A 25,857-nucleotide genomic window follows, 5' to 3' on the forward strand; every position below is an offset into this window, starting at 1 on the left:
CTAAGCACTTCATTTGCTGGTGATGACAATGAGATGGTTGGAATTATACGCTGAGTCTGCAAGCACTAAATTCTAATAATAATGGCTACTGCAGTTAAAATTAAACTATTTCCCACTCATTTCAATGCATCAGCAGCAGAACATTGGAAGCCATGCTAATAAAAGACTATTTTCCATATGAGGTGCCTCGAGATTTGGCCTTGCTTGTTCCAGACAATCCTCCTAACAAAAGCTCGTTGCCGATCACAGACCTACAAATTTAGGATTGCTAATCTTGTCAATCAAAACTGAATTAACTCAATAGGCAGGGTCTTTTGGTCTCATTTTACATGAACTTAGGTGAATCTGGGGTGGATGGGGGTGGGGATTTGGCTCCCTGCTGGTTGCTGCCACTTCCGTGATTTTCAGATAGATTAAGTGAGTGGGCAAAAAGTTGGCAGATGGAGTATAATGTTGGAAAATGTGAACTTGTCCACTTTGGCAGGAGGAATAGAAAAGTAGTATATTATTTAAATAGAGAGAGATTGCAAAACTCTGAGGTACAGAGGGATCTGGGTGTCCCAGTACATGAATCACAAAAGGTTAGTATGCAGGTACAGCAAGTGATTAGGAAGGCAAATGGAATGTTGTCATTGCAAGGGGAATGGAATATAAAAGTAGAGATGTTTTGCTACAATTGTACAGGGCATTAGTGAGATCACATCTAAAATACTGTGTGCAGTTTTGGTCTCCTTATTTAAGAAAGGACATAATTGCTTTGGAGGCGGTTCAGAGAAGGTTCACTCAACTGATTCCTGGGATAAGGGGGTTATCTTTGAGGAAAAGTTGGACAAGTTGGGCCTGTATCCACTGGAGTTTAGAAGAACAAGAGGTGATCTTATTGAAACATATAATATCCTGAGGGGACTAGAAGGGGTAGATGCTGAGAGGATGTTTCCCCATGTGGGAGAGACTAGAACTAGGGGCCACAGTTTAAAAATAAGGGGTCTCCCATTTAAGACAGAGATAAGGAGAAATTATTTCTCTCAGAGGGTCGTGAGTCTGTGGAACTCCCTTCCCCAGAGAGCGGTGGAGGCAGGGTCATTGAATATTTTTAAGGCTGAGTTAGATAGATTCCTGATTAACAAGGGAGTCAAAAATTATAGTAGGTAGAAGGGAAAGTAGGGTTGAGGTCACAATTAGATCAGCCATGATCTTATCAAATGGCAGAGCAGTTCTTAATTCGTATGTTCGTATGTTTCTGCTGTAAGTGATGGAACAGCTATAGACATCTCATAACTATTGTAAGAACACTGGACCTAAGGAATACCAACATGTTCCTGGCATCCAGCATTCTTATGGCGTACAGGATGGAATTTAAATTTTAAATTATCCCCTTAATGGACATCGATTGGACTTCCTTACCCCACATATTTTAGAATTTTTCCAAACACTGGCCCTCCTTCTCAGCTGCCAGGCAGCTGGTCCCACTCCTCTGCAGGCAAACAAGCCCTGTTCCAGGCTTTTGCCTGCACACTCTTATCTGGGAAGTCCACTCTGTCCATTGAACACTTTCAGGGTAACTTTTATCAATCCATGCTCTGGCATGGAGTTTTGCCCACTGACAGTGCTTTGGTAATTAGGGTGCAGGTCTCGGAGAATTTTCGGTCCATGGTGGTGCCATGTGTCAGTTCATGCTGAGGGTCACCTGTTTTCATTAAGATTCCTCCCAAGGCTCTTCACATATTAATGTGTCATTTTTGTAAATAAATCGAGGTGCAGGTAGTGTCATTGAAAAAGAATTGTCTATTTTAAACATTATCCACCTCAAAAAATTAAAGCTGTACATTTTTAAATGCAGTTCACATTTTCAAATGTTAATGTACATTATTTGGACTGAAGGAGCTTTGTGGCTTTAGAACATTTCATTGCATATAAGAACTAAATTTATGTTGGTGGGAGTTATAAGTTTTATAGTAAAAAATTACTTAATTTATCTGTAGTGAATATAAAACCAGATTTTTTCTTCTTCTTGTTAAAAGTGCCACAACAGCTATCTATGTTTGAAGTAAAATTATTGCATTGAAAATGTCTTTGTCTTGTTTCTCTTTTCGTTGACCATAACAGGGGAGTCGGATTAATTGGATAGCTCTTTCAAAGAGCCTGCACAGGCACGATGGACTGAATAGCCTCCTTCTGTGCTGTATGTTTCTATAACCGTTTTTGATTTACATTTTGGGGGAAATTTTCTGACTTTGCACTGCAAGTGCGAAACATTGTCAGCCAAGATATTGAATAATTACTTTCTGTCAGTATTTACAGTAGAAAAAGAGGATAGCATGCTGGAAATCCCAAGAAAACTAATATTGAATGAGGGACAGGGACTCAATAAAATTAACATAAGTAAAACAACAGTAATGAAGAAAATAATAGCACTAAAGAGTGACAAATCCCCAGGACCAGATAGTTTCCATCCCAGGGTGTTAAAGGATGTAGGTGAGCACATTGCAGATGCCCGAACTATAATCTTTCAAAGTTTTCTAGATACAGGAACTGTCCCTCTAGATTGGAAAATTGCACATGCCACTCTGCTTTTTAAGAAAGGAGAGAGAGGGAAACCAGGGAATTATAGACCAGTTAGCCTAACATCTGTTGTGGGGAAAATGCTGGAGTCTATAATTACGAATAGGGTGACTGAACACCTCGAGAATTTTCAGTTAATCAGAGAGAGCCAGCATGGATTTGTGAAAGGTAGGTCGTGCCTGACAAACCTGATTAAATTTTTTGAAGAGGTGACTAAAGTAGTGGACAGGGGAATGCCAATGGATGTTATTTATATGGACTTCCAGAAGGCATTTGATAAGGTCCCACATAAGAGACTGTTAGCTAAGATAGAAGCCCATGGAATCAAGGGAAAAGTACGGACTTGGATTGGAAGTTGGCTGAGCGAAAGGCGACAGAGAGTAGGGATAATGGGTAGGTACTCACATTGGCAGGATGTGACTAGTGGAGTCCCGCAGGGATCTGTCTTGGGGCCTCAATTATTCACAATATTTATTAACAACTTAGATGGAGGCATAGAAAGTCTCATATCTAAGTTTGCCGATGACACAAAGATTGGTGGCATTGTAAGCAGTGTAGATGAAAACATAAAATTACAAAGCGATATTGATAGATTGGGTGAATGGGCAAAACTGTGGCAAATGGAATTCAATGTAGACAAATGTGAGGTGATCCACTTTGGATCAAAAAATGATAGAACAGGGTACTTTCTAAATGGTAAAAAGTTAAAAACAATGGTTGTCCAAAGTGACTGAGGGGTTCAGGTACATAGATCATTGAAGTGTCATGAACAGATGCAGAAAATAATCAATAAGGCTAATGGAATGCTGGCCTTTATATCTGGAGGACTAGAGTACAAGCGGGCAGAAGTTATGCTGCAGCTATACAAAACCCTGGTTAGACCGCACCTGGAGTACTGTGAGCAGTTCTGGGCACCGCACCTTCGGAAGGACATATTGGCCTTGGAGGGAGTGCAGCGTAGGTTTACTGGAATGATACCTGGACTTCAAGGGTTAAGTCATGAGGAGAGATTACACAAATTGGGGTTGTATTCTCTCGAGTTTCGAAGGTTAAGGGGTGATCTGATCGAAGTTTATAAGATATTAAGGGGAACAGATAGGGTGGATAGAGAGAAACTATTTCCGCTGGTTTGGGATTCTAGGAGTAGGGGGCACAGTCTAAAAATTAGAGCCAGACCTTTCAGGAATGAGATTAGAAAACATTTCTACAAGAAAGGGTGGTAGAAGTTTGGAACTCTCTTCCGCAAACGGCAATTGATACTAGCTCAATTGCCAAATTTAAATCTGAGATAGATAGCTTTTTGATATTAAACGATATGGACCAAAGGCAGGTATATGGAGTTAGATCACAGATCAGCCATGATCTTATCAAATGGCAAAGCAGGCTCGAGGGGCTGAATGGCCTACTCCTTTTCCTATATTCCTATGTTCCTAAGAGCGCATATTGTTAGGTGTATGCTCCACATGATTTTCCGACCATTAATTCCCATCAGGAAACAACCCCTTTTATCTAGACATTGCAGATGAGTCTTCATTTTACAATGCAATTTGAGATCTGCAGGGATAAATTCTGTTAGTCGCTGTGTGCATTAACGTTGTAAACGGGCAAGAAGATTTCCTCTGGTCACTATTTCCAGTGAAATCATGAATGCAATGGACAGAGGATGGAAATCTTGTCTGTAGGAAATATGGAAAATGGGTATTGGGTGACTGTTGGTCTCTTCTCCAGTTTTGCCGTATATAACACTGACACAATTTGTATTACGCTATTACACCTGTAAGCCACACTTAGACAGTGTTGCCTGCAGACAGTGTTATTTGCTTGCCGTTAAGTGAAGTCCTGTTGGGTTAGATAGATAAGCAATGTCTTGGCTCCCGTTAGGATATATTCCGTAAAGGGTACTGACTTTGTCCAAATGTAGACCTGTAATTAAAGGAATATTCCAGGCAAGGCTCCTACGCCCTGGTATTTGGCAGTTCCCATGGTGACGAAAAAGCTTAAATATGTCTGCATTTTCCTTTTTAGTTCTTAGTTGTTGTACAATACCTCCGCTTCTTTTTGGATTGGTGTAATGTTCAGAAATTACACAGCATGATGTGCGATGGCAAGTTTAACTTTTCACCATTTATGAGCTGACCTGAAATCAAAGTTTGTTTCTCCCCTGGGAGACAGGTACACCGTTCATTTCATCCTTTTAAAAAATGATGGTGTGTGTATGCAGTGACACATTTCCCCTTTTTGGTGATGCACAATTCTATAGTTGCCATTTGTCCAAAATATGCAGGTCTCTGTGTTTGATATTCCTGACAGTGTCTTAAACCAAAATGAAACATTTCTATTTAATTTTTTCTCTTTTACATTCAGTGGTGTAACCCGTCTGCCTTACATTTTAGTGAAACAGCTATCTATCCAAGATGTTTTATTCCAGACGGTCCAGGATTCAGATAATCCAAATTTAAAGGAGCTTGTTGCCAAACTGAAATCCGAAAGAATCCAAATGTTCATCACTAGGGATGTGTATACCAGATGATGTCTTGAGTTTAAAGCAACTGTGTTGGCTGGGTCTTTTGAATTGTTGTCTTGACACAACAATTTATGAGTATATTGATCCATCTGGGAAGCAATTTGATTGTAGGCAGAGTGAGCTGACCGATAAGAGATAGAGAGAGAGAAACGTAAAGATGGGAGAAAGATTACCAGAGAAAGATTGAAAATCAATTCAGAAAGCAAAAGGGAGAGAAGTAGGAAGAGAGGAAAGTGTGAGAGAGAAAAAAAAAGGAAGGTAAAAGTGAAAGAATGGTAGAGAGAGGAGAAAGAAAAATTGAGAAGTTAGATTACTGCTAACAGTTTCTTGAAAGGATCACTACGTTCCTGAAATAAACGACCTGATGATGTAACTTTTAGCGTGATGCCCTGCATGGAAAGATATATATAGAGTTTTATTATTATTGGTATTTCTCCACGAGTATCATTATATTTTTAGACACTCAGAAAATCTTGCCAGAGTCTCCATTTTTTTGGCTTGATGTCTAATACAGAAAGCTATCTGATTCCTTAGATCCCAGCCTATTTGACTATATATCTGTAACCCGGGAGCTGAATAACATGGGTGGGGCTTATCAGCAGCTGGTGGTAATCTCTGCTTCTCCTGTAACAAATTGCTTCTCTTATTACAGGGTGCTGCTGTAATGATCTTCACAATAAATATTTCTCTGAAGTTTTAAAATAATAATTTCAGGTAGACATAGCAATTTATATAGTAACTCATTGATTTTGATTAGAAATTGATTTTTCCTATATGCAACTTTAATAGGGTGCCCCAGAATAGGAAAATATATGTCTCCCTGTGATCCTAGAGCAGAACTGGTTTTGGAAGCTTTTAAAGAGTCTACAGCTCATGTAATCATTCTTCTTGCAGGAGGATGGCTGGGAGAGGAAGGGGAGAGTAAATTAGCCAGTACATGTAGATTGTTGCAAGTTTTTAGAAGGGCAAAAATGATGTACTTTTTCATATTTGCTTTTTTTACAGCCTAAACTGAATAGGAACGAGCTATCCATGGCAACTACATTCAAAACGGTAATGCTGTTGTACTGAAGTTCTTTCATTTTGCACTTAAATCTACAAACCAAGTGCTGTCAGTTATTCCTGGCAAGTTCAAAGTCTGCATGCGTCGTCTGCACTTTAAGCCATTTTCCGTATAAAAAGATTGACACAATCTATCATAAATTTGGAAGGATTTTAGTTGGTACATAGTAAAACAATAGCAACTGTTATTCCTTGGCTGTCTTTCCTTCTCTTTTTTCACTTTTTTAAGGACAAATCTGCTGTGCATTCCTACCTCTTTTCCCTTGCTAGATCAAGTATTCGTGAGGTGAAAAGTCCAAATGAGGTTTTGAAACATACTGTACGAGTTTGGCTTTGAACAGATTGGCATAAATCTTACACAGAGTATAGTTGAAATATGTTGCAGCTGTTTATAGGTTATGGGAGATAAGTTTTAAATGTTGTATCTATATATATGTATACATATATATGTGTATATTTATATATATATAATATACACACACACATCTATCTATATAAAATATCCCAATGAACACAAGTTCTAAGCCTGAAATGATAGATAAAACACAAGATGAAACAAAATGAAACCTACTGTGTCTGTTTGATATCATTTATTATGTGAAGGACTGATTAGAGTAGCTAAAAACATTAAGGCAGTGTTCTTGCCAAAAGACAGTCTTGTGAAATGAGACAACATAATTATAATCCATCACACGCAAATTCAAATGTACTTAAAAGGAAGGCAGAAAATATTCTGCAAATATGTTTTAAAATATTCTATGTCTCCCAAAAATCCTTCGACCCTGCAGCACACAAGCACATACAATTACTGCAGCTGTTTGGAATTTCAGAACAATAGGCTTTTTTAAAAAAAATGCATAAAACCTGAAACTTGCACAAATGCTTTTATCTCTGAGAAACCACAAGCCTGTCACAATTATAACTGCACTTGCTGAGGTCAGGTTTTACTAAGATTGTAAAAACATATGCTTAATCCTGTGAGGGCTGCAATAGCATTTTGGCTAAAAAAAGATGAACAGAACCAAACCAAAATTCAAGTGGTCCAATTATAATCATTATGGGTTGAGAGGCACAATTCTTTGTAAATGGAAAAAAAATGAATTATCGCACCACTAATGCATCTGAGATTTTGTATGTGCTTTTCTGCACAAACCATGCATAAACAAGCTGCCCCAGTGCACCTGCATAACCATTTTGTTGGATCCGGCCATATCATTCCCACCAACATGCTTATTGGTGAGTGACCAGTTATTGTGTGTGGCAAGAGGTAGAACGTAAAATATACTGTATAATAACATGTGTAAGCCACACTGGGGCATATTTATTAGCTGATGGGCTTGGTCTTGCTGACACAATGGGCTCGATTTTAGGAGGGAGGCAGGTTGCCAGCGTGGGGGTCGACTGGGCGCATGGGTAATGCGGGGTGCTCCGTACACAATCGCAGCCTAATTGAAGACACTTACCTTTGCTTCCGGGTTTCGCGCTGGAAAGCTGTGCAGCGGGCGGACTGCGCACCCGCATCATCGGCTGTCAGCTGGAGGAGCCCTATTTAAAGGGGCAGTCCTCCTCTGACTGATGCTGCAGAAAGGAGCCAAAATTACAGCATGGAGCAGCCCCAGGTCCTACTGGATGGGGTGAGGAGGAGGGGGAGGACAGAGATCTTCTCCCCCAGGGCGGGAGGAGGTGGCCTGCCTCTGCCACCACGAAAGCCTGGCTCGAGGTGGTAGAGGAGATCACGAGCACCACCAACATATCACGCACCTGCATACAGTGCAGGAGGCGCTGCAATGACCTAAGTAGGTCAGCCGAAGTGAGTACTCATTCCCCTACACTCCATCTGCCACATCACCACCCCCATCCCACATCTCCTTCTGCACTGCCAAGACTACTCTATCACATCACTCCTCACACCACTCAAAGCTCATCTTCATCTTACCTGCACCTACTCACCTTGCCAGTACTCATCCCACCACTACCACTCAACCCAATCCTCATACAATCTCATGGCTCTATCTCATACTCACCCTCTCATGCATCTCTTTCATGGTCAGCCTTACCCAACCTGCCACTACCTGTGCTGCAGCCACAGGGCATGCATCACATATGTGTAGTAGGAAGCGTAAGGCAAACGTGTTGTGAGCATGAAGGGGATGCACAAGGGTGTTTGAGGGTTTGTCATGGTTTTTACTTATATTTTATTTCTGATCAACTACTACTGCCACGTCTTTGCAACCCTCTGAGTGAAGAAATTCCTCCTCATCTCAGTCCTAAATGGCCAACCCCTTATCCTGTGACTATGCCCCCCAGTTCTAGACTCCCTAGACAAGGATAACAACCTCTCAGCATCTACCCTGTCAAGCCCTCTTAGAACCTTATATGTTTCAATAAGATTACCTCTCATTCTTCTAAACTCCAGAGAGTATGGGCCCAAATCTATTCAATCTCTCCTCACAGGACAACCCTCTCATTCCAGGAATCAATCTAGTAAACCTTTGTTGCACCGCCTCCTTTTTTCTCTCTCTCGTAATCCAATCTTTCTTTCCCTCTCTTTATTTCTCTTTCTGTATCTGATTTGACATTGAATTCACCCTCCTTCTCAGTCCTTCCTCTTTATTTCTCAATCCTTAAATCTCATTGGTTAAGAAGATGCAATGTTTGTCCCGTTTTTCACCAAGGTCCCAGATGCCCCGTTGCCCCCGTTGCCCCGTTATCAGCTCGAACTTCCAGCAACTTTGTGGACAAAAAATGTTAAAAATCCTGTGAATGTGAATGAACAAGTCTAACAAGCGAGATGGTCCGCTCCAGCAAAATCTGGTCCATTATTTATAGTTAAATAGCAAAACTTACAGCAATTTGGGAGGCAGAGAAATAGAATCGGAAAGTGCTGGAATCCATTATTAAGGAAGTGGTAACAGGGCACTTAAGAAATCATAATATGATTAGGCAAAGTCAACATGGTTTTATGATGTTTCATGGCGTTTGACAAATTTATTAGAGTTTTTTGAGGATGTAACTAGCAGGGAACCATTGGATGTCGTATATTTGGATTTTCAAAAGGCATTCGATAAGGTGCCACATAAAAACTCTTGGGGTTGGGGGTAATATATTAGCATGGATATAGGATTGGTTAATGGACAGAAAACAGAGAGTCGGGATAAATGGGTCATTTTCAGGTTGGCAGGCTGTAACTGGTGGGGTAGCGCAAGGATCGGTGCTTGGGCCTCAGCTATTTACAATTTATATTAATGACTTAGATAAAGGGACCGAGTGTGATGTATCAAAGTTTGGTGATGATACAAAGCTAGGTGGGAAAGTAAGCTGTGAGGAGGACACAATGAGTCTGCAAAGGGATACGGACAGGTTAAGTGAGTGGGCAAGAAGGTGGCAGATGAGTACAATGTGGGGAAATGTGAGGTTATTCACTTTGGTAGGAAGAATAGAAAAACAGAATATTTTTTAAATGGTGAGAACCTATTTTTTTTTTATTCGTTCATTTATTGCCCATCCCTAATTGCCCTTGAGAAGTTGGTGGTGTTCAGAGAGACTTGGGTGTCTTCATACAAGAAACACAAAAAGTTAGCATGCGGGTACAGCAAGCAATCAGGAAAGCAAATGAAATGTTGGCCTTTATTGCAAGGGAGTTGGAGTACAAAAGTAAGGAAGTCTTACTATAATTGTACAGGGCTCTGGTGAGACCTCACCTGGAGTACTATGTACAGTTTTGGTCTCCTTATCTAAGGAAGGATGCACTTCCCTTAGCGGTAGTGCAGCGAAGGTTGACTAGATTAATTCCTGAGATGTCCTATGAGGCAAGATTGAGTAGAATGGGCCTATACTCTTTGGAGTTTAGAAAAATGAGAGGTGATATAATTGAAACATATAAGATTCTGAGGGGGCTTGACAGAGTAGATGCTGAGAGGTTGTTTTCCATGGCTGGAGAGTCTAGAACATAGTGGCAGGATAAGGGGTCGGCCATTTAAGACTGAGATGAGGAGGAATTTCTTCACTCAGAGGGTTGTAGTTCAAATTATTCATAGCGGGCACGGATCAGGCGAGCACGCAGAGCCCTTGCAGTCAAGGCAACTACTACTGCCACGTCTTTGCGAATCTTGTCTGGTTTGTGCAATAATGCCCTTTCCTGAGGATCATCATGAAGACCCACAACTGATGCCACCCATTGTGTCACTGCAGAGTGGGTGTAGGTGTATTTGCAGGCCTCTTGTGTGCAGACGACTGAGAGATGTCGGCGATGTCCCCGGTGGCAACCTGGAAGGATGCGGAGGAGAAGTTGTTGAGGGCAGTGATGACTTTGACAGCGACAGGTAAGAAGATGGTGCTCGGGCCAGCCGGGAGCAGCTCGGCATGAAGGAGGCTGCAGATGTCCACGACTACATGTCGAGTGACTCTGAGCCTCCGTGTGCACTGCTGCTCAGAGAGGTCCAGGAAGCTGAGCCTTAGTCTGTAGACCCTGTGGTGAGGGTAGTGCCTTCTGCGACGCATCTCTCTCTGCAGTTGCCCTCCCTCCTGCTGTGCAGGTGGATGTGTCACAGCACTGTTGTGGAGCTCCACGTGTCAGAGTTGGACGGTGTGGCCGGCGAGGCTGGTGATGCTGTTCGCCCTCCGAGGAGGTCGTGACTGCAGCTACGGCGACCCCCATCCGGAAGATGTACATTTGAGGGGGTCCGCAAGGTAGGTGCATGTCTCTGGACCCCGGGGTAAGTGTGCAAGTTGGTGTATTTTCTTGTCAGGAGGAGGGTGGTGGAGCCAAACTTTGTCCAAAGTGACAAAGTGGCCTCCTGCAATGAGTGAGGATCTCCCACCCCCACACCTGTCAAATGGACCTTTGCAGCTGCTCATTACAATGAGCAGAGCAGGTGCTAGGCTTGCCCTGCTCAGAATTCTTCAGCAGCCTCTGTGGTTACCAACGCAAGATAAGTTAAAAAAAATTGAAATGAACAAACCTCCCTGTAGATCCAGGAGGAGCAGGAGTGCTCCACCAATTCCACAGTTGTTGCGATTGCGCCCTCCACCCCATTACCTGCTCCAACCCCCCCTCCCAGGATTTATCATCGGGCCATTGTTGGTGAGGCAAGAGGCCCCTCCAGTTTGTACAAAGCATGATCTTGTGGCTGGCCCAAATCGTTCTCTGGTGGTTGCAACACGTCCATTTCAACAGGGAGTGTTTCCCCCAGTAGGGGAAACACACTCAGTTGAGATGAAAATCCCACCCCTCCTAAAATATCCTACAAATCAGGTCTGCTAACGACCTGAACTATCACATTAATTGCCTTAAGTGGGATCCCGCCGGCTTTAATTGCCGGCGGGAGTCCCGCATGCGGGGGCTGCGCGCATCTAAGCGCGTCACTGGGGAACCCGGAAGTGGGCGGGTTGGAGCCTGGTTATGGACCCGCCCCGGGAATCCTCGATTTTCGGAGTCCCCCCGCCATGAACCCGCAGGCTCGGACGTCCAAAAATAGAGCCCAATGTGTGTGAGCAGGGAGCAATGAAAATGAGTGCAAAATGCCTTTTGCAGGAGCCCCCTCCAGTTTGTACAAAGCATGATCTTGTGGCTGGCCCAAATCGTTCTCGCACAAATATGTTATTCAAATAATAAAATATTCTTAATACTTAATTTTACAGTGAATGCAAATTGAAATTTAATGGGGTAGAAATTTGTTTTTGGGGCCAGACTCAATGCTGTGCAGGCAGTGCAGTCCCAACCATGAAGCCTGAGGCCAGCCAGAAGTTGGGCCTTGTACCTCATTAATGTTTTATGCACAAGCTGCTGGCCACTGTCACGCCTTCACAAGCAGCTTGTGCATTGCAAATGCTGAATGTCAGGCCTCTTGCCTCACCGACAATGGCCCGATGATAAATCCTGGGAGGGGGGGTTGGAGCAGGTAATGGGGTGGAGGGCGCAATCGCAACAACTGTGGAATTGGTGGAGCACTCCTGCTCCTCCTGGATCTACAGGGAGGTTTGTTCATTTCAATTTTTTTTAACTTATCTTTCGTTGGTAACCACAGAGGCTGCTGAAGAATTCTGAGCAGGGCATGCCTAGCACCTGCTCTGCTCATTGTAAACAAATTATACAGAGAGGTCCTTCAACAGACAGCTAATTAACATATACAACGGGCCTAATGCCTGTTTTAGGCAGTTGCTCGGGATGCCTGAAAATGGGCTTGACGAATTTAGCAGTGACCTGAATGCATGCACCGAATGAATGCGGGCCATCCCACTGCTACATTTTTCTGCCTTGCACCCGTTTTATGCCTGAAACAACGCATACCAATTTCTACCCCAATATGAGTGCTAACGTGATTCTCCAATTTTTTCAGTGGAAGTTGTGTACACAGCTTGCCATACAGAATGGGTGAAGAACATGAGGCACGTTATGTGGGCTTTCAGCTACAGCGAGATTAGCTGGCTTTTTCACAAGGGCATCTTTGATTGCGGACGTTAACTGAATTTTTGAAAGCTGCAGTAGTGATCATTGTGTTGCTGCAGTTTTCTTTAATCTCTTTTGCTAGATATTTTGTAGCAAGAACTTTGATTGCTACAGTGAAAAATCTGGAAGTAGAAACTTTTGGGTATCTCTCACTTTGTGTTTTTTGGATCAAGAAGAAGTGGATGAACAAAAAGATGTCAGGCCTTATGCCAGGCTTTGGCTTCCATTACCCACACAGCCATAACTACAGAACTGGCCATACCAGCCTAGGAATGTCTTACAATAACTGTCTTCACAGGTTCCACTTCACCAAGGGGGCAGTGATGAAGTTGTGCAATTTGCTGTAATGTGACCTGCAGACAACCTCCACCACCAGTGACTGTAAAGGTGATCGCAGCCCTGAACTTGAATACTTCAGGCCCATTCCAAGATATTTCAGGGGACATTAGCAACATCAGTCAGTCTGCAGTACATAGATGCATCAAGCAGATCACTGGTGCATTGTTTTCTAGGACAAACATCTTCTCCACTTTCACAATGGGAAACCGATGGCAGAATGAGAGGGCAATGCAACTTTTCTATATTGAAGGTTTCCCTAAAATCCAGGGTATTATTAATGGCACCCATGTGGCAATCTCTTACACCCAAAGTCACATACTTCATGACCACAGGGGGTTCAACTTGATCAATGTGTAGGTGGGTGGTCAGTGATCAGCAACACAGGGTCATGTTGATGAATGAACACTTCCCAGGAAGAAGTCGTGAATTCTTCATTTTAAGACAGTCATTTGTGCATGAGCTATTTGAAGGAGAAAATGGACTGGAAGAATGCTCCTAAGAGATACCGTTGTGACAGCCATGAACAGCAGCTGAGCAAAGATACAGTGAGGTGCATGTAGCCATCAGGATCATTATTGAGCATACTGTAAGCATCTTGAAGCAGCACTACAGGTGCCGAGACAGAACTGGATGTGTATTACAGTACGGGCATGCCATTGCCTCTAAGATTATCATTGCTGCATACTGTACAACTTTGCAATCCTGGATGATCTAATCATGGAGCAGGCACACTTGCAGCCAAAGGCAAAGCAGGACACTAACAGAAGATATTACTGCTGAAACACTTTTGCAGTTAATAAGAATTATACACAGGCTGTCATAGTGGCCAATGCAGTTGACTAGTACACCTTCAACAACATTGCCTTTTGCACTGAATCAACCTTTATGCCTTCCCTGATCTGCTGAAACTTTATCCTGCGCCATCAGATGAAAACTCTCTGGACACGTTTGAAATAAAGGAGAACCAAATTTAATACTCTAAAAGGGATCATTATATATGCCTGGCATGTTCTACCCCACTATTTTAATTTGATGATGTAAAAGCTGATTTTCACCTGGCCAAATTGGTGATAACGGGATGATAATGGTCTCAAGTTGGAGTCGATAGATGTACTGGCCCGTTAATGCCTACAGTCCAACCGCCACCCTTTCTAAAGAGGTCTTCCCTTGGGCAGCCAAAGTGCCTGCTTGTTTCAGGTGGTAGGCCTCTCGATGATGCAAATTGCGGTCCTATGACATAGTTAGGACCACAGTTGCAATTTTCAGGGACATATGGGTGGAGCATGCGCCACACGCACTCTGCCCATACGCCCTGGCATTGAGTGGCCTAACCAGCGGACCTTAAAGGGACCGTTGCTGGACACTCCAAAAATGGCACAGCAAAGTTTCTGGATTATATTTTTGTGGAGCCAGGAGGAACAGGATTGCTGCTGGCCTGGGGTTGTCCCTTTCTGCGTTCACCTCCTCCCCCGGACTACATGTGGGCACCTGAGCCGCCTGCCCTTGGAAACTCTGGAGAAACAGCTTTAATGGCTGTTTATGCCTTTTCTCCAGGTTTCTGCTGATCTCCTGCTGCAGCTATGGCAGGAGATGGGGAGAATCTCATGGAAATTCCAGGTGTAGCTTTTTAACAGAGTATCGAAGGGTTGACATTTGCATCAAATGTTCCTTTAATTTGTTTTATTGTACATCGGAGATCTTTTTAGTGGTAGTTTTAAAATATCAGCTCCTCAGTTCAAATACCATAATCTCAGTAATATAGAGACTTAGATTACATCAGCATATGGCAAATTTTAAATTAGGCTCAAGAAACTATGTTGATTATATATCTTATATAATCTTAAACACTGCTTATGACCCAACCAGCTGTTGCAATTAAGTGATAAGCCACAAAATTAATGGAAAACTCACACTGTAATATGTATCTGCTTTGTAGGTAAAGGTCAACGTTCTAGTGAATAATGTTATAAGATCCATTTCAGCATTCGGTCAGACCAAAATTGAATCTTGTTGTTAAAAACTTCTGAGTTGAAGTTTGTCTTCAGCAGGTTAGCGAATAGGCAACCTGTTTAACACTGCGCCCGATTTTCTTTTCATTGAAGTCAATGGAAGTTGCTAAAATAGTGCCACCAAGGTAAGGGGAGATCTGGGAGTGAGGATTCTTTCAGTAGTATTGGAACATCTGTGAGGCGGAGAGTAGAAGTCACAAATGAGCTGTGCTTGGAATGTCTATGAGGAGAACCAGATTCAAGAATCTTTGAGGCCCGGTACGTCTATTTTTGTTATTATTAAGAAATCCAGATGAAGGATTAAACACACTGTGCAGGGCACCAACATAGCTGAAGAAAAAATGGATGAGGCAGATCTAAAATTTAGGTTTTAAATGCCTGAAAGTTGTAAGAGGAAGGGAGGACTATGGGAGATAAGGAATTCCACAGTTTTACGATCCTGGGAGAGGACTTGGAAGCTGTGGAACTCTTTATCTCCCTCAGTCTTCCTTTCCTCTTACAACCTTCAACCTCTGCCCAAAGCGGGCACAAAGTAGGCAGAATAGCCATGCTGCCCACTCGATGCTGGCATCGAGAGGCTCAAACCATTTTTGGTTCAGGCCTCATTTGACTGCTGTCAATGAGCTGTGGCTGCCCCAGCTCAAGAAGGCGGGAAATCAGCCAGCTCCCACGCTTTGCTGGCTGGCAGGTCGGATCTTGGGAGAGCCAATCCCAGGGCAAGGGGGGCGGGTGCTTTGAATGGGCTGGCAACGGGCCAAAGGTTTTTGTGGGCCCAGGAAGAGTACTCATGCTCCTCTTGGCCCCACCAAAAATAGATTAAATGTTTCATGGACCGCTTTTTGAGTGGTCCATTCAAGGATAACTGGTTATGCCATTCAGTGCCTGGCACAAATAGGTGGAGCAATTTCAATAGAGATCCTACAACCAGCAAAGGATCCCAATTTGGATATTTAAACTGCCTCCCGCCTGTTTCAGAATATGAGAATGTGTGACGAGCCTTGATTTCGACACAGAGACGATGCCAGGAGATGGAAGAATGTGTGGAACATTATTTTTAAAAGTTCAGAGAAGCAAAGACCATAGCAGTATTGATAAAAATGAAGAGATACTAATGATTATAATAGGGTGATTAGCTGGAAACTAGAGGTGAGAGAAAGATTGTCTATTAGGCACAAAGAATACAAAATAGTCTGCTTTTATTTTATTATTGGGTGGGGGGGAGGCAGTGGGGAATAGTTATTAGGCCTTAGAATATAATTGGTCCTTGAGATAGTAACAGTAGAAATAATAGTGGAGTTGGCAGATTGTCAAGTGATCTTTTGATCAGTGGGTTTTGGATAATTTGATTTGTAATAAAGGAGTCTTGAAACTCAAGTCCATTAAGAGAGGGGCAAAGAGAAAGTATGAGAATAGATTAGCGGCTGACATAAAAGGGAACATATAAATAGTAAAAGGGTAGTCAAAGGAAGGGTGGGGTCAATTAGGGACAAAAAAGGAGATCTTCTTGTGAAGGCAGAGGGCATGGCTGAGGTACTAAATGAATACTTTGCATTGGTCTTCAGTAGTGAAGAGGATGCTGCCATTTTAGCAGTAAAGGAGGAGGTAGTAGCGATATTGGATAGGATAAAAATAGATAAAGAGGGCATACTTAAAAGATTGGCAGCACTCAAAGTAGAAAAGTCACCCAGTCCAGAAGGGATACATCCTATGTTACTGAGGAAAGTAAGGGTAGAAATTGCAGAGGTACTGGCCACAATCTTCCAATTTTCCTTAGATATGGGGGTGGTACTGGAGGACTGGAGGATTGCAAATGTTACACCCCTGTTCAAAAAAGGGGAGAGAGACAAACCCAACAATTACAGACCAGTCAATATAATGTCGATGGTGGGAAAACATTTAGAGGCAATAATCCGGGACAAAATGAATTGGCACTTGGAAAAGTATGGGCTAATAAATGAAAGTCAGCACGGATTTGTTAAAGGAAAATCGTGTTTGACTAACTTGATTGAGTTTTTGATGAAGTAATGGAGAGGGTTGATGAGGGTAATATGGTTGATGATGTGTATATGGACTTTCAATAGGCATTTGACAAAGTACCATATAATAGACTTGTTAGCAAAATTAAAGGCCATGGAATTAAAGGGACAGTGGCAGCGTCGATACAAAATTGGCATAGGGTCAGAGAGCAGAGAGTAGTGATGAACGGTTGTTTTTCAGACTGGAGGAAAGTGTTCCCAAGGGGTCAATATTAGGACCATTGTTCTTTTTGGTATATATATTAATGACCTGAACAGAATTGAGTATACAGGGTATAATTTTAAAGATTCAAGATGACACGAAACTCAGGAATGTAGTAAACGACGTGGACAGTAACAGACTTCAGGAGGACATAGGCAGACTGGTGAAATGGGCAGACACATGGCAGATGAAATTTAATGCAGAGAAGTGTGAACTGATACATTTTGGTTGCAAGAATGAGGAGAGACAATACAAACTAAATGGTACAATTTTAAAGGGGCTACAGGAACAGAGAGACGTGGGGATGTATGTAGACAAATCTTTGAAGGTGGCAGGACAAGCTGAGAAGGCTGTTAAAAAAACAATTGGGATCCTGGGCTTTATTATTAGAGGCATAGAGTACAAAAGCAAGGAAGTTATACTAAACCTTTATAAATCACTGGTTAGGCCTCATCTGGAATATTGTGTTCAATTCTGGGCACCACACTTTCGGAAGGATGTCAAGGTCTTAGAGAGTGTTCAGAAGAGATTTACTAGAATGGTACCAGTGATGAGGGAGTTCAGTTATGTGGAGAGACTGGAGAAGCTGGAGCTGTTCTCCTTGGAGCAGAGAAAGTTAAGAGGAGATTTGATCGAGCTGTTCAAAATCATGAATGGTTTTGATAGAGTAAATAAGGAGAAACTGTTTCCATTGGCAGAAGCGTTGGTAACCAGAGGACACAGATTTAAGGCGATTGGCAAAAGAACCAGAGGCGACATGAGGAAACATTTTTTTATGTAGAGAGTTGTTATGATCTAGAATGGACTGCCTGCAAGGGTGGTGGAAGCAGATTCAATGGTAACTTTCAAAAGGGATAAATACTTGAAGGGAAAAAAATTACAGGACTATGGGGAAAGAGCAGGAGAGTAGGACTAATTGGATGGCTCTTTCAAAGAGCTAGCACAGGCACAATGGGCCAAATAGCCTCCATCTGTGCTGTAACAAACTATGATACTATGATACAATGAACTTATGTGGTTCGTAAATTCTTCTACCTTTCCTTTGTTATAAAAACACAGGCGCATGAAATGCACACCTTTAGAGTCTTGTTCTTATTTTGTCCAATTAAAATGAAAGAACCATATACTTCTAATCATTATATTCAATTTGATTTTAATACAGGCCCACTTTGAAAGTCCAACAGTAGTGCCACCATCCCCATTATCTTTGGATGGCTTAAATGAGGCTGTCTCAGGCTTTGATACAGTAGAAGAGCTGATCAAGTACTTGGAACCAGAGCGGTGGCAACTGGATTTGGAAGATTTGTACAAACCAACCTGGCAGATGCTCGGAAAGGCTTTTGTGCATGGTAGAAAATCCAGAGGCAAGTGTTCTCTTTCATTTTCTATCTTGTCAATCATTACCTTATTTTTTTTGGTATGTGCGAAGATGTTGCTTAGGGAAAAATAATTCCAAAGGAAATTGCTCCCGATTTTGATCTAAATAGAAGGTCCATAAAATTAGTTAAGTGTGTTTAGCAATTTTAAAATTCAGTGTACGTTTTCAATTGCAATAAGTCTCTTCTAATAGGTTGAGTAGTGACTCATGCTGCTTGGAGAGTCCTTCAAAGTAATATTGATCAGTTGTTAAATGAGGCTCATGACTGCAAATAATTCCACTTGATATGTGCTATACAGGTTCCCTGGAGTATACATATCAAGTATGAGCTCCATAAACAATAGATACAACAGGGGTTTACCACCGGTATCTGAACAAGTAAACCAATTTGTGTTAACAGTTTCTGGTGAGTCACTATTACAAATTACCAGTGGGTGTGCCAATCTATCAAATAATCAACAAAGCATGTTGCTGATGTCAGCAGAGCAACACACTATAACGCAGTGTTCAATGAAATCTTGAATATGTAGAAAGGCATGCTTACAAAAGGACACAGAACTGATAAAAGGTAAAAATTGAATATTGCATCTGAACTAATGATCTTGATGATCTCAAATAAATATTTACACACCAAGAGTATGGCAGTATAGTGGTTATGTTACTGGATTAGTAATCCACTAGCCTAGATCGACTAATTCAGAGAAGGTGTGTACAAATCCCTCGCATGGCAGTTTGAAAATTTGACTTCAGTTTTAAAAATCCGGAAATGAAAAACTGTAAAAAGGGTCCATGAAGCTGTAGGATTGTCATAAAAACCCAACTGCTCCACTAATGTTCTTTAGGGAAGGAAACTTGCCGACCTTACCCAGTCTCACACCAATATGGTTGACTCTTAAAGAGCCAGTTAGTTGTATGAAAAGCACTATAGAAGAAGGCCTGCCAGCACTTTTTCAGGACAACTGGAGATGGGCAATAAATGCTGGCCTTGCCAGTGATACCCACAACCAGAGAATGAATTGAAAAAAACACCAGTCTACTTAAGGAAAAATTCATGTATTGAAATACATGTATGTTTTGTACCAGTAACATTACTGACAATGTTTCTGACACAAATACACTTAAGCTAAACAGGTTAGATGCTGATATTACTTTTCTAGCCTGGAAAAGGAGTAACCACCTGATTAAGGTCTACATACAAACAATGAAAACACATTGCATATTTACATAGGATAACAGATATTCATCCAAGAGTTGAGATGATGTTATAACCACTAAGCAGCTGGTTAAAATTCTATCAGGGACCCATGTACATCATGGGACCCTGATTTATTAATGAGGCTCCCACTAGTCTCTGACAGGAGCCTCATTAGCTGTCAAAACCAGCAGCATTAAAATTGCAGGGGGGAATGGTGCGGGAAACTGAGCTGCTTCTTTTGAACTGCTCCCCCACTGATCAGGAAGAGTTAAAATCGCCCCTTTACAGCATACCGCAGACCATGTTATGCTTTACAATATGCATAAATTTAACGCTTTCTAGTTCCTGCTTACTATTTTCCATTTTTTGCTGGGGCATTATGATATATAGTGACAAATATTAGGTTGCCACCATAAAATCAGATGATTTGACAATAAGTAAGACTGGCATTTACTTCACTGGTTGATTCAGGAGAACTTCCTAGTCTTTATAATTAAAGATCCTACATCTAAAGTGTGCCTGTAATGGATTCGAAAATTATTTCTCACACTTCAAAGTGACACACTTGCGAAATGTTTCACGCTTTGACCTGATGGCTCAAATAATTACTATCTGTTAAGTTAGAGAGTGGATAAGTGTTTTTGCGCTAGATATTGTTTTTCAACATCCCTGGTCACTCTTGAAAGTATGATGTGGAGATGCCGGTGATGGACTGGGGTTGACAAATGTAAGGAATCTTACAACACCAGGTTATAGTCCAACAGTTTTATTTGAAAATCACAAGCTTTCGGAGGCTTTCTCCTTCGTCACTTCACCTGATGAAGGAGAAAGCCTCCGAAAGCTTGAAAGTAGACCTCATAATCTGGAGGGCATCTTTTACTATTCAATATCTAGTTAACCAACATCGTGTCTCAGAGACTCCTTGATCCTTATACAAGCTACTAAAATATTACATGAGCGTTCTTCTTTCTTTACAGAAGGTGGTCTGGAAAGCATTCTATCAAGACAAGGCACGATTTCAAACCAACAACTGGTTTATTTTACATAAAGTACATGAGCGAACAGTTTACCATTTCCGTAGTGAGAACATCAAATTTTCTACTCTCCTCAATTATGGAAAAATAATAAACGCAACTTAATAACTCCATAATCATAAATTCACTTTGCTGGCTAAGCTATTCAAAGCTAGCTGGTTCAGGATTCCTGTGGCTAACTGCTAGGGCACAGCTTACCTACTTTGTCTGGCGGAAGAGAGAGGGAGAAAGAGCCCTCCCCTTAAGTCTGTGAGATGGGTGGGGGGAAAGGGGGGGTTGGCCCACCAAGCTGTCAATCAAAGTCACAACTTTAGTAGAATACCTGTTTATTGATGCGGAAACAGGGGCTTCCATGCATATGCCAGTGCTAAGCCCCTGGCCGTGTGAATGGAGTGGAACGATACCTGGCCTCTGAGGTGTCACAAGGGAGCCATTTTCTCACAATGGCATGAAATACTTGAGATTCTGCACAACAATGCTACTTTTTGTTTACTGTTGCGCTCCCGTTGCACCACCAGCATTCCCATGGGGCTGTGGCTCATCACTGCCATATCTGTGGGAGAGCAGACTGTAGGAGATGAGTAGCGCATTAAAAGCTCCTGTCTATGTGGTCTACTAGTCTCTCAAACATGGATCAGACGTTGAGCCCTCAGTCAGGATGGCAGCCTTCTAAGTTTCTATCAAAGCTGCAAAAGCTGGTAACACAGACACCTGTTGTGAGAGCCTGGAGCATCCCTGGAGAACAATCCCAAGGTAGAATACTTGATGCCATGCGACAGGACGCCACACAAGCTGGAAGTGGATTCTTCCATACTATCAGCCATGGTGCAGAAACTCCTTAGCAGGCCTTCCAATACGTCATATAATTGCTGGTGTGACACAAGCAGTTTTCTTCTCATTGCTGGGCTGCTGAAGTCACCCAGAAGCCAAGGTCCTGCTCAGCAGAGCTGGGAGAGGACCTTGCCCTCTGGGTGAGCCATCTCCTGGGCTGTCCTTGCCACCACTACTTGCTCCTGCTCACTTGTGCGGGGTGCTTTACCAAGTGCAGACCCCTCTAACTCATTCTTTAACGCATGCAGAATGCCAGTCTCTGTGGTGGTGCTTGGGAGGGATGGAGTGCTTGACGATGCATCCTCATGATGATTGTGCTCCTCCAAAGTGTCTTCTGGAGGCTCTTGCTGCTGAGAAGGACCTAGAGGTAAGAGAAAAGGGTAAAGAGTTAGCACAGCACTGACAGTAGCTGGACAGTAGCAGATGAAAGATGAAGTTGTCAAGCTGACTGAATGTGTAAATTTGTGAGGTGCATGAAAGGATACAAATAATAGGCAGAGACCGTCAGATAAGCTGCCAACCTCACCATCTCTAATTCACATCGCTCTTGAAGGGCCACTGATTACCAGCGCCTTCTGCTCCATCTGGGCCAGGGTCATGATGGTTTTTTTTTTATTCGTTCACGGGATGTGGGCGTCGCTGGCGAGGCCAGCATTTATTGCCCATCCCTAATTGCCCTCGAGAAGGTGGTGGTGAGCCGCCTTCTTGAACCGCTGCAGTCCGTGTGGTGACAGTTCTCCCACAGTGCTGTTAGGAAGGGAGTTCCAGGATTTTGACCCAGCGACAATGAAGGAACGGCGATATATTTCCAAGTCGGGATGGTGTGTGACTTGGAGGGGAACGTGCAGGTGGTGTTGTTCCCATGTGCCTGCTGCTCTTGTCCTTCTAGGTGGTAGAGGTCGCGGGTTTGGGAGGTGCTGTCGAAGAAGCCTTGGCGAGTTGCTGCAGTGCATCCTGTGGATGGTGCACACTGCAGCCACAGTGCGCTGGTGGTGAAGGGAGTGAATGTTTAGGGTGGTGGATGGGGTGCCAATCAAGCGGGCTGCTTTATCTTGGATGGTGTCGAGCTTCTTGAGTGTTGTTGGAGCTGCACTCATCCAAGCAAGTGGTGGGTGGTCCTTCCCAGTCCTACTCTTCTCTTTTGTGTGTGAGCCGTTTTCTCCTGCAGGGAGGGCAAGAATTAGTGGGTGGCTACTGAAAAAGAAAGTGCACATGTGTGGGGCTTCTGCATGTAGTATATCTACTGAGAAGGAGAAGAAGCAAGATGCAAGCGGGATGGGGAGGTGTTGGAGCAAATGGCTGGAGTGTGAAGTGAGGAAGGAATCATGAGAGGAGTTCCTTGTTTTGCAATTACTACCATGTGAGAACAGAATGCTATTAGTGACTGCTGTGAAGGCAGCAAGCAAGAGGTGAGTGTGTGTTTGGATTGAGAATGAGAGGTGGTATAGTATGTCCTTTTGACTGGTGGTGAAAGATATGATGCAGGGGAGAGAATTGTTCAGAGTGCTGGGGGAAGGGAGGAAGGAGTGTTGCCAGGTGTTATTGAGAGAGATGGAAAAATTAAGAGCTGCACTCTCCCTTGCTGCCTTTATAAGGTTGTTTTAAGCACTTCCTACATTGAATCCAGGTCCTGAGCGTAATGCTGCTGGTACTCACTGGGGCATAAATTTGCTTTGGCCCATTTTCGGGCACATAACAGATGCTGTGCTTCCAGCTTGTACACAACCTAGGAAGCCTGAGGCAAAACAGACTGTGGGCTTCAGAGGCAACTTGCTGCTTTGCTCTTCTCCAATTTGGGCTGGTTGCCTCACTGGCAGCTGCCCGCAGGTAAGTATAGGGATGGGCACACAGGAGAGGTCGAGTGTGTGCTGGCAGCAGCCCACAGTATTAATCTTGAGGCAGGAGGAGCACTCCAGCATGAAGCTCCATATTGAGGTAAATATAATAAACTTACATGATAGGTTTCTTCAGTGGCCTGTAGTAGTCCCTTTAAGGACCGCTAGTTAGACCACTGTAGATCCCGAAAAATTAATTGCGCAATGCAAGTTCCATCTAGTCTTCACGAATTTAACAAATGGGTCCTGAAACGGGCACAGGACCCTTATTTCAATAAATAAGGCCTGCATTTGCTTCAGGCGGCCCTGGTGAATTTAGCAGTGATCCGAACACACGCACAGATTGGGCACAGATGTCTCGCTGCTAAATCTGTCATCGTTGCACCCGTTTTATGACTGTAAAATAGTCACAAAATGGGCTCAGCGATGTGAATTTTTCCCCCATTATTTCTGCCACCTCTTTCCAGGCCTGATTGTATGTATGCCTTGGGAATTTTCTTCCCACTCGTGGGAAGCAGAACACAGTTCCTTGCCCTTACCTCTTTCACTAAGACCTCCAGGAAGGCGTCAGAGAACTTGGGGCCAACCTTGCGACTCTATTCATTGTTCACAAATGAGTCTGCCAGAAGTCAATGCAACCTCCGTTTAAGAGGTGCATTCAAACTTTAATAGGCCCCTGGAGGCCCGTTCCCAATGCGACTGAGTGGGCAGCCCGTCAACAAGGCTCAGGAGTTAATATAACCTGGAGCACCAACTGATGACGTTGGGTGGGCTTGTTGCTCGTTCCACAGGCTACCATCCCCGCCTACCCGCCCGAAACCCATTCCTAGTTAAAATCCCCTCCAAGTTACTATGGTCTGAAAAAGACAAAACTTCAATATAATATGCACACCCAGAGTGTGGGTCGGGGAAGCGGGTTGTATTATAAACTTATCTCTGACTTGTGATCCCATCTATTTTGGGAGCACAGCCTTGTTGATAGTGCATTGACTTGTTGGAATCAAAGTTTCCCAGAAAGCTAAAGAACAACTGAATGGAATGTATTATAGATATAATTCAAACCTGCCTAATGCCAGGAAGCATCCTCCTCCTCCTCCTCCAATGAGAAGAAAATGTAAAGTGAGCAAGTAGAAAGGCCAGCACATTTTCATTCTGCCTGTGCCAAAAGCAATCAAATAAAATTTTCTAAGTACTGTGGAAGGGAATCCAAAAGTTTGGTGGATTTATGCCCAACCAGGTTCTAAAGGAATCTTCAGATCAGTAATGAAAAGCAAGAGAGCCAGTCCTGGTTGCACACGGGAGAGTGGAAAAGAAAGGGGGTCTATTATTATTGAAACAACAAAATCTTAGCTCAGATCAGCAAGAAATTAGGAAGCACAATTTGAGCCTTCACTGGAAAATAAAGCAGGAGAAAACATAATCAGGAACTGTGTTGTTGGAGCCTTTACTGATCTTTGTCTGGGTTTTTTCAAGATTTGTTTCAGCAGTCCACTAATTTAGCTACATAATTGGTGACCCATGTTCTGAATGGTCACTTGTTAGAGATTAACATTAGGATTATTGCATGTAAATGCAAAGACAGTATAAGATGAGATAAAGAAGCAATTAAATCACGGGGTAGATTTTGAGACCTGCCGCCTGGTGGAAACGGGACGGTACTGCCCCTAAAATGTTGGGAAATGACTTACCGCCCCATTCCCGCCATCTCTGTGGCTGCAGCAATCCTCCTCTGGGCATATCACTGGGCGACCGGATGATCCCTCCCCAACCCCTGATTAAGGCATTTAAAATGTAAATGAGGGTCCTGTGACTTACATAGCACTCCGATTGCCATTGGGGTGAGTACTGGGCGGAGGGTGCACCATGCACGCTCTGTCCAGTATCAGCTGGAGGTCCAACTGAAGAGGATCCCACAGGTAAGTCTGTGTTTATTTTTGTGGCGGGAGGAGCAGGAATGGTACCTTCTTCCGGCCCAGAGCACAGCCTGGCCGCCCGATATTGTGGTGATCCAGAGCCAAAGGGCTGCCCTTCATTTCTGCCTGCAGCCTGATCGTATTGGTGCCTGGCCCTCAAAGTGGACCATGCCTTCCGTTGGCACTGTCGGGCAGTCGGCCGGTGCTCTCTGCATGTCAGCTGGCTAATAGTTAATATCTACCCCATAAAGTGGTAATAGTGTACATTAACTAAATCAAGATCCTACTTCAAAACAGAATTTATGTATTTCATTGCTACACACTTGGTATAGTGTGTGGTCTCTTTAAAGCATTGTGCAGTTTAAATTACATTTTTAGAATGCGCTCCTCTACTGGGAATTAATGCTCGCTCAACAGCAATTTAGATCATGTTATTTTGATAAACTATCTATCAATTCCCAGTACAGTCTCACATTCTTGGACTGTAAT

At 43.0% G+C, this 25,857-nt stretch overlaps 1 protein-coding gene across 4 annotated transcripts in view; it reads left to right on the plus strand.

The window, feature by feature from the left end:
* The window catches only part of pdgfc (platelet derived growth factor c), a 338,263-nt gene that overhangs the window by 282,786 nt on the left and 29,620 nt on the right, over window positions 1-25,857 (plus strand). For 2 of the 4 annotated variants that reach the window (XM_067992746.1, XM_067992765.1), the window contains 2 exons: window positions 6,092-6,139; window positions 18,345-18,546. In XM_067992746.1, the coding sequence (XP_067848847.1) occupies window positions 6,092-6,139; window positions 18,345-18,546 (250 nt within the window). The remainder of the gene's footprint in view (window positions 1-6,091; window positions 6,140-18,344; window positions 18,547-25,857) is intronic. The other 2 variants (XM_067992754.1, XM_067992774.1) reach the window with 1 other exon arrangement.

Source organism: Heptranchias perlo, chromosome 1, assembly GCF_035084215.1.
Source record: "Heptranchias perlo isolate sHepPer1 chromosome 1, sHepPer1.hap1, whole genome shotgun sequence".
NCBI lineage: Eukaryota > Metazoa > Chordata > Chondrichthyes > Hexanchiformes > Hexanchidae > Heptranchias > Heptranchias perlo.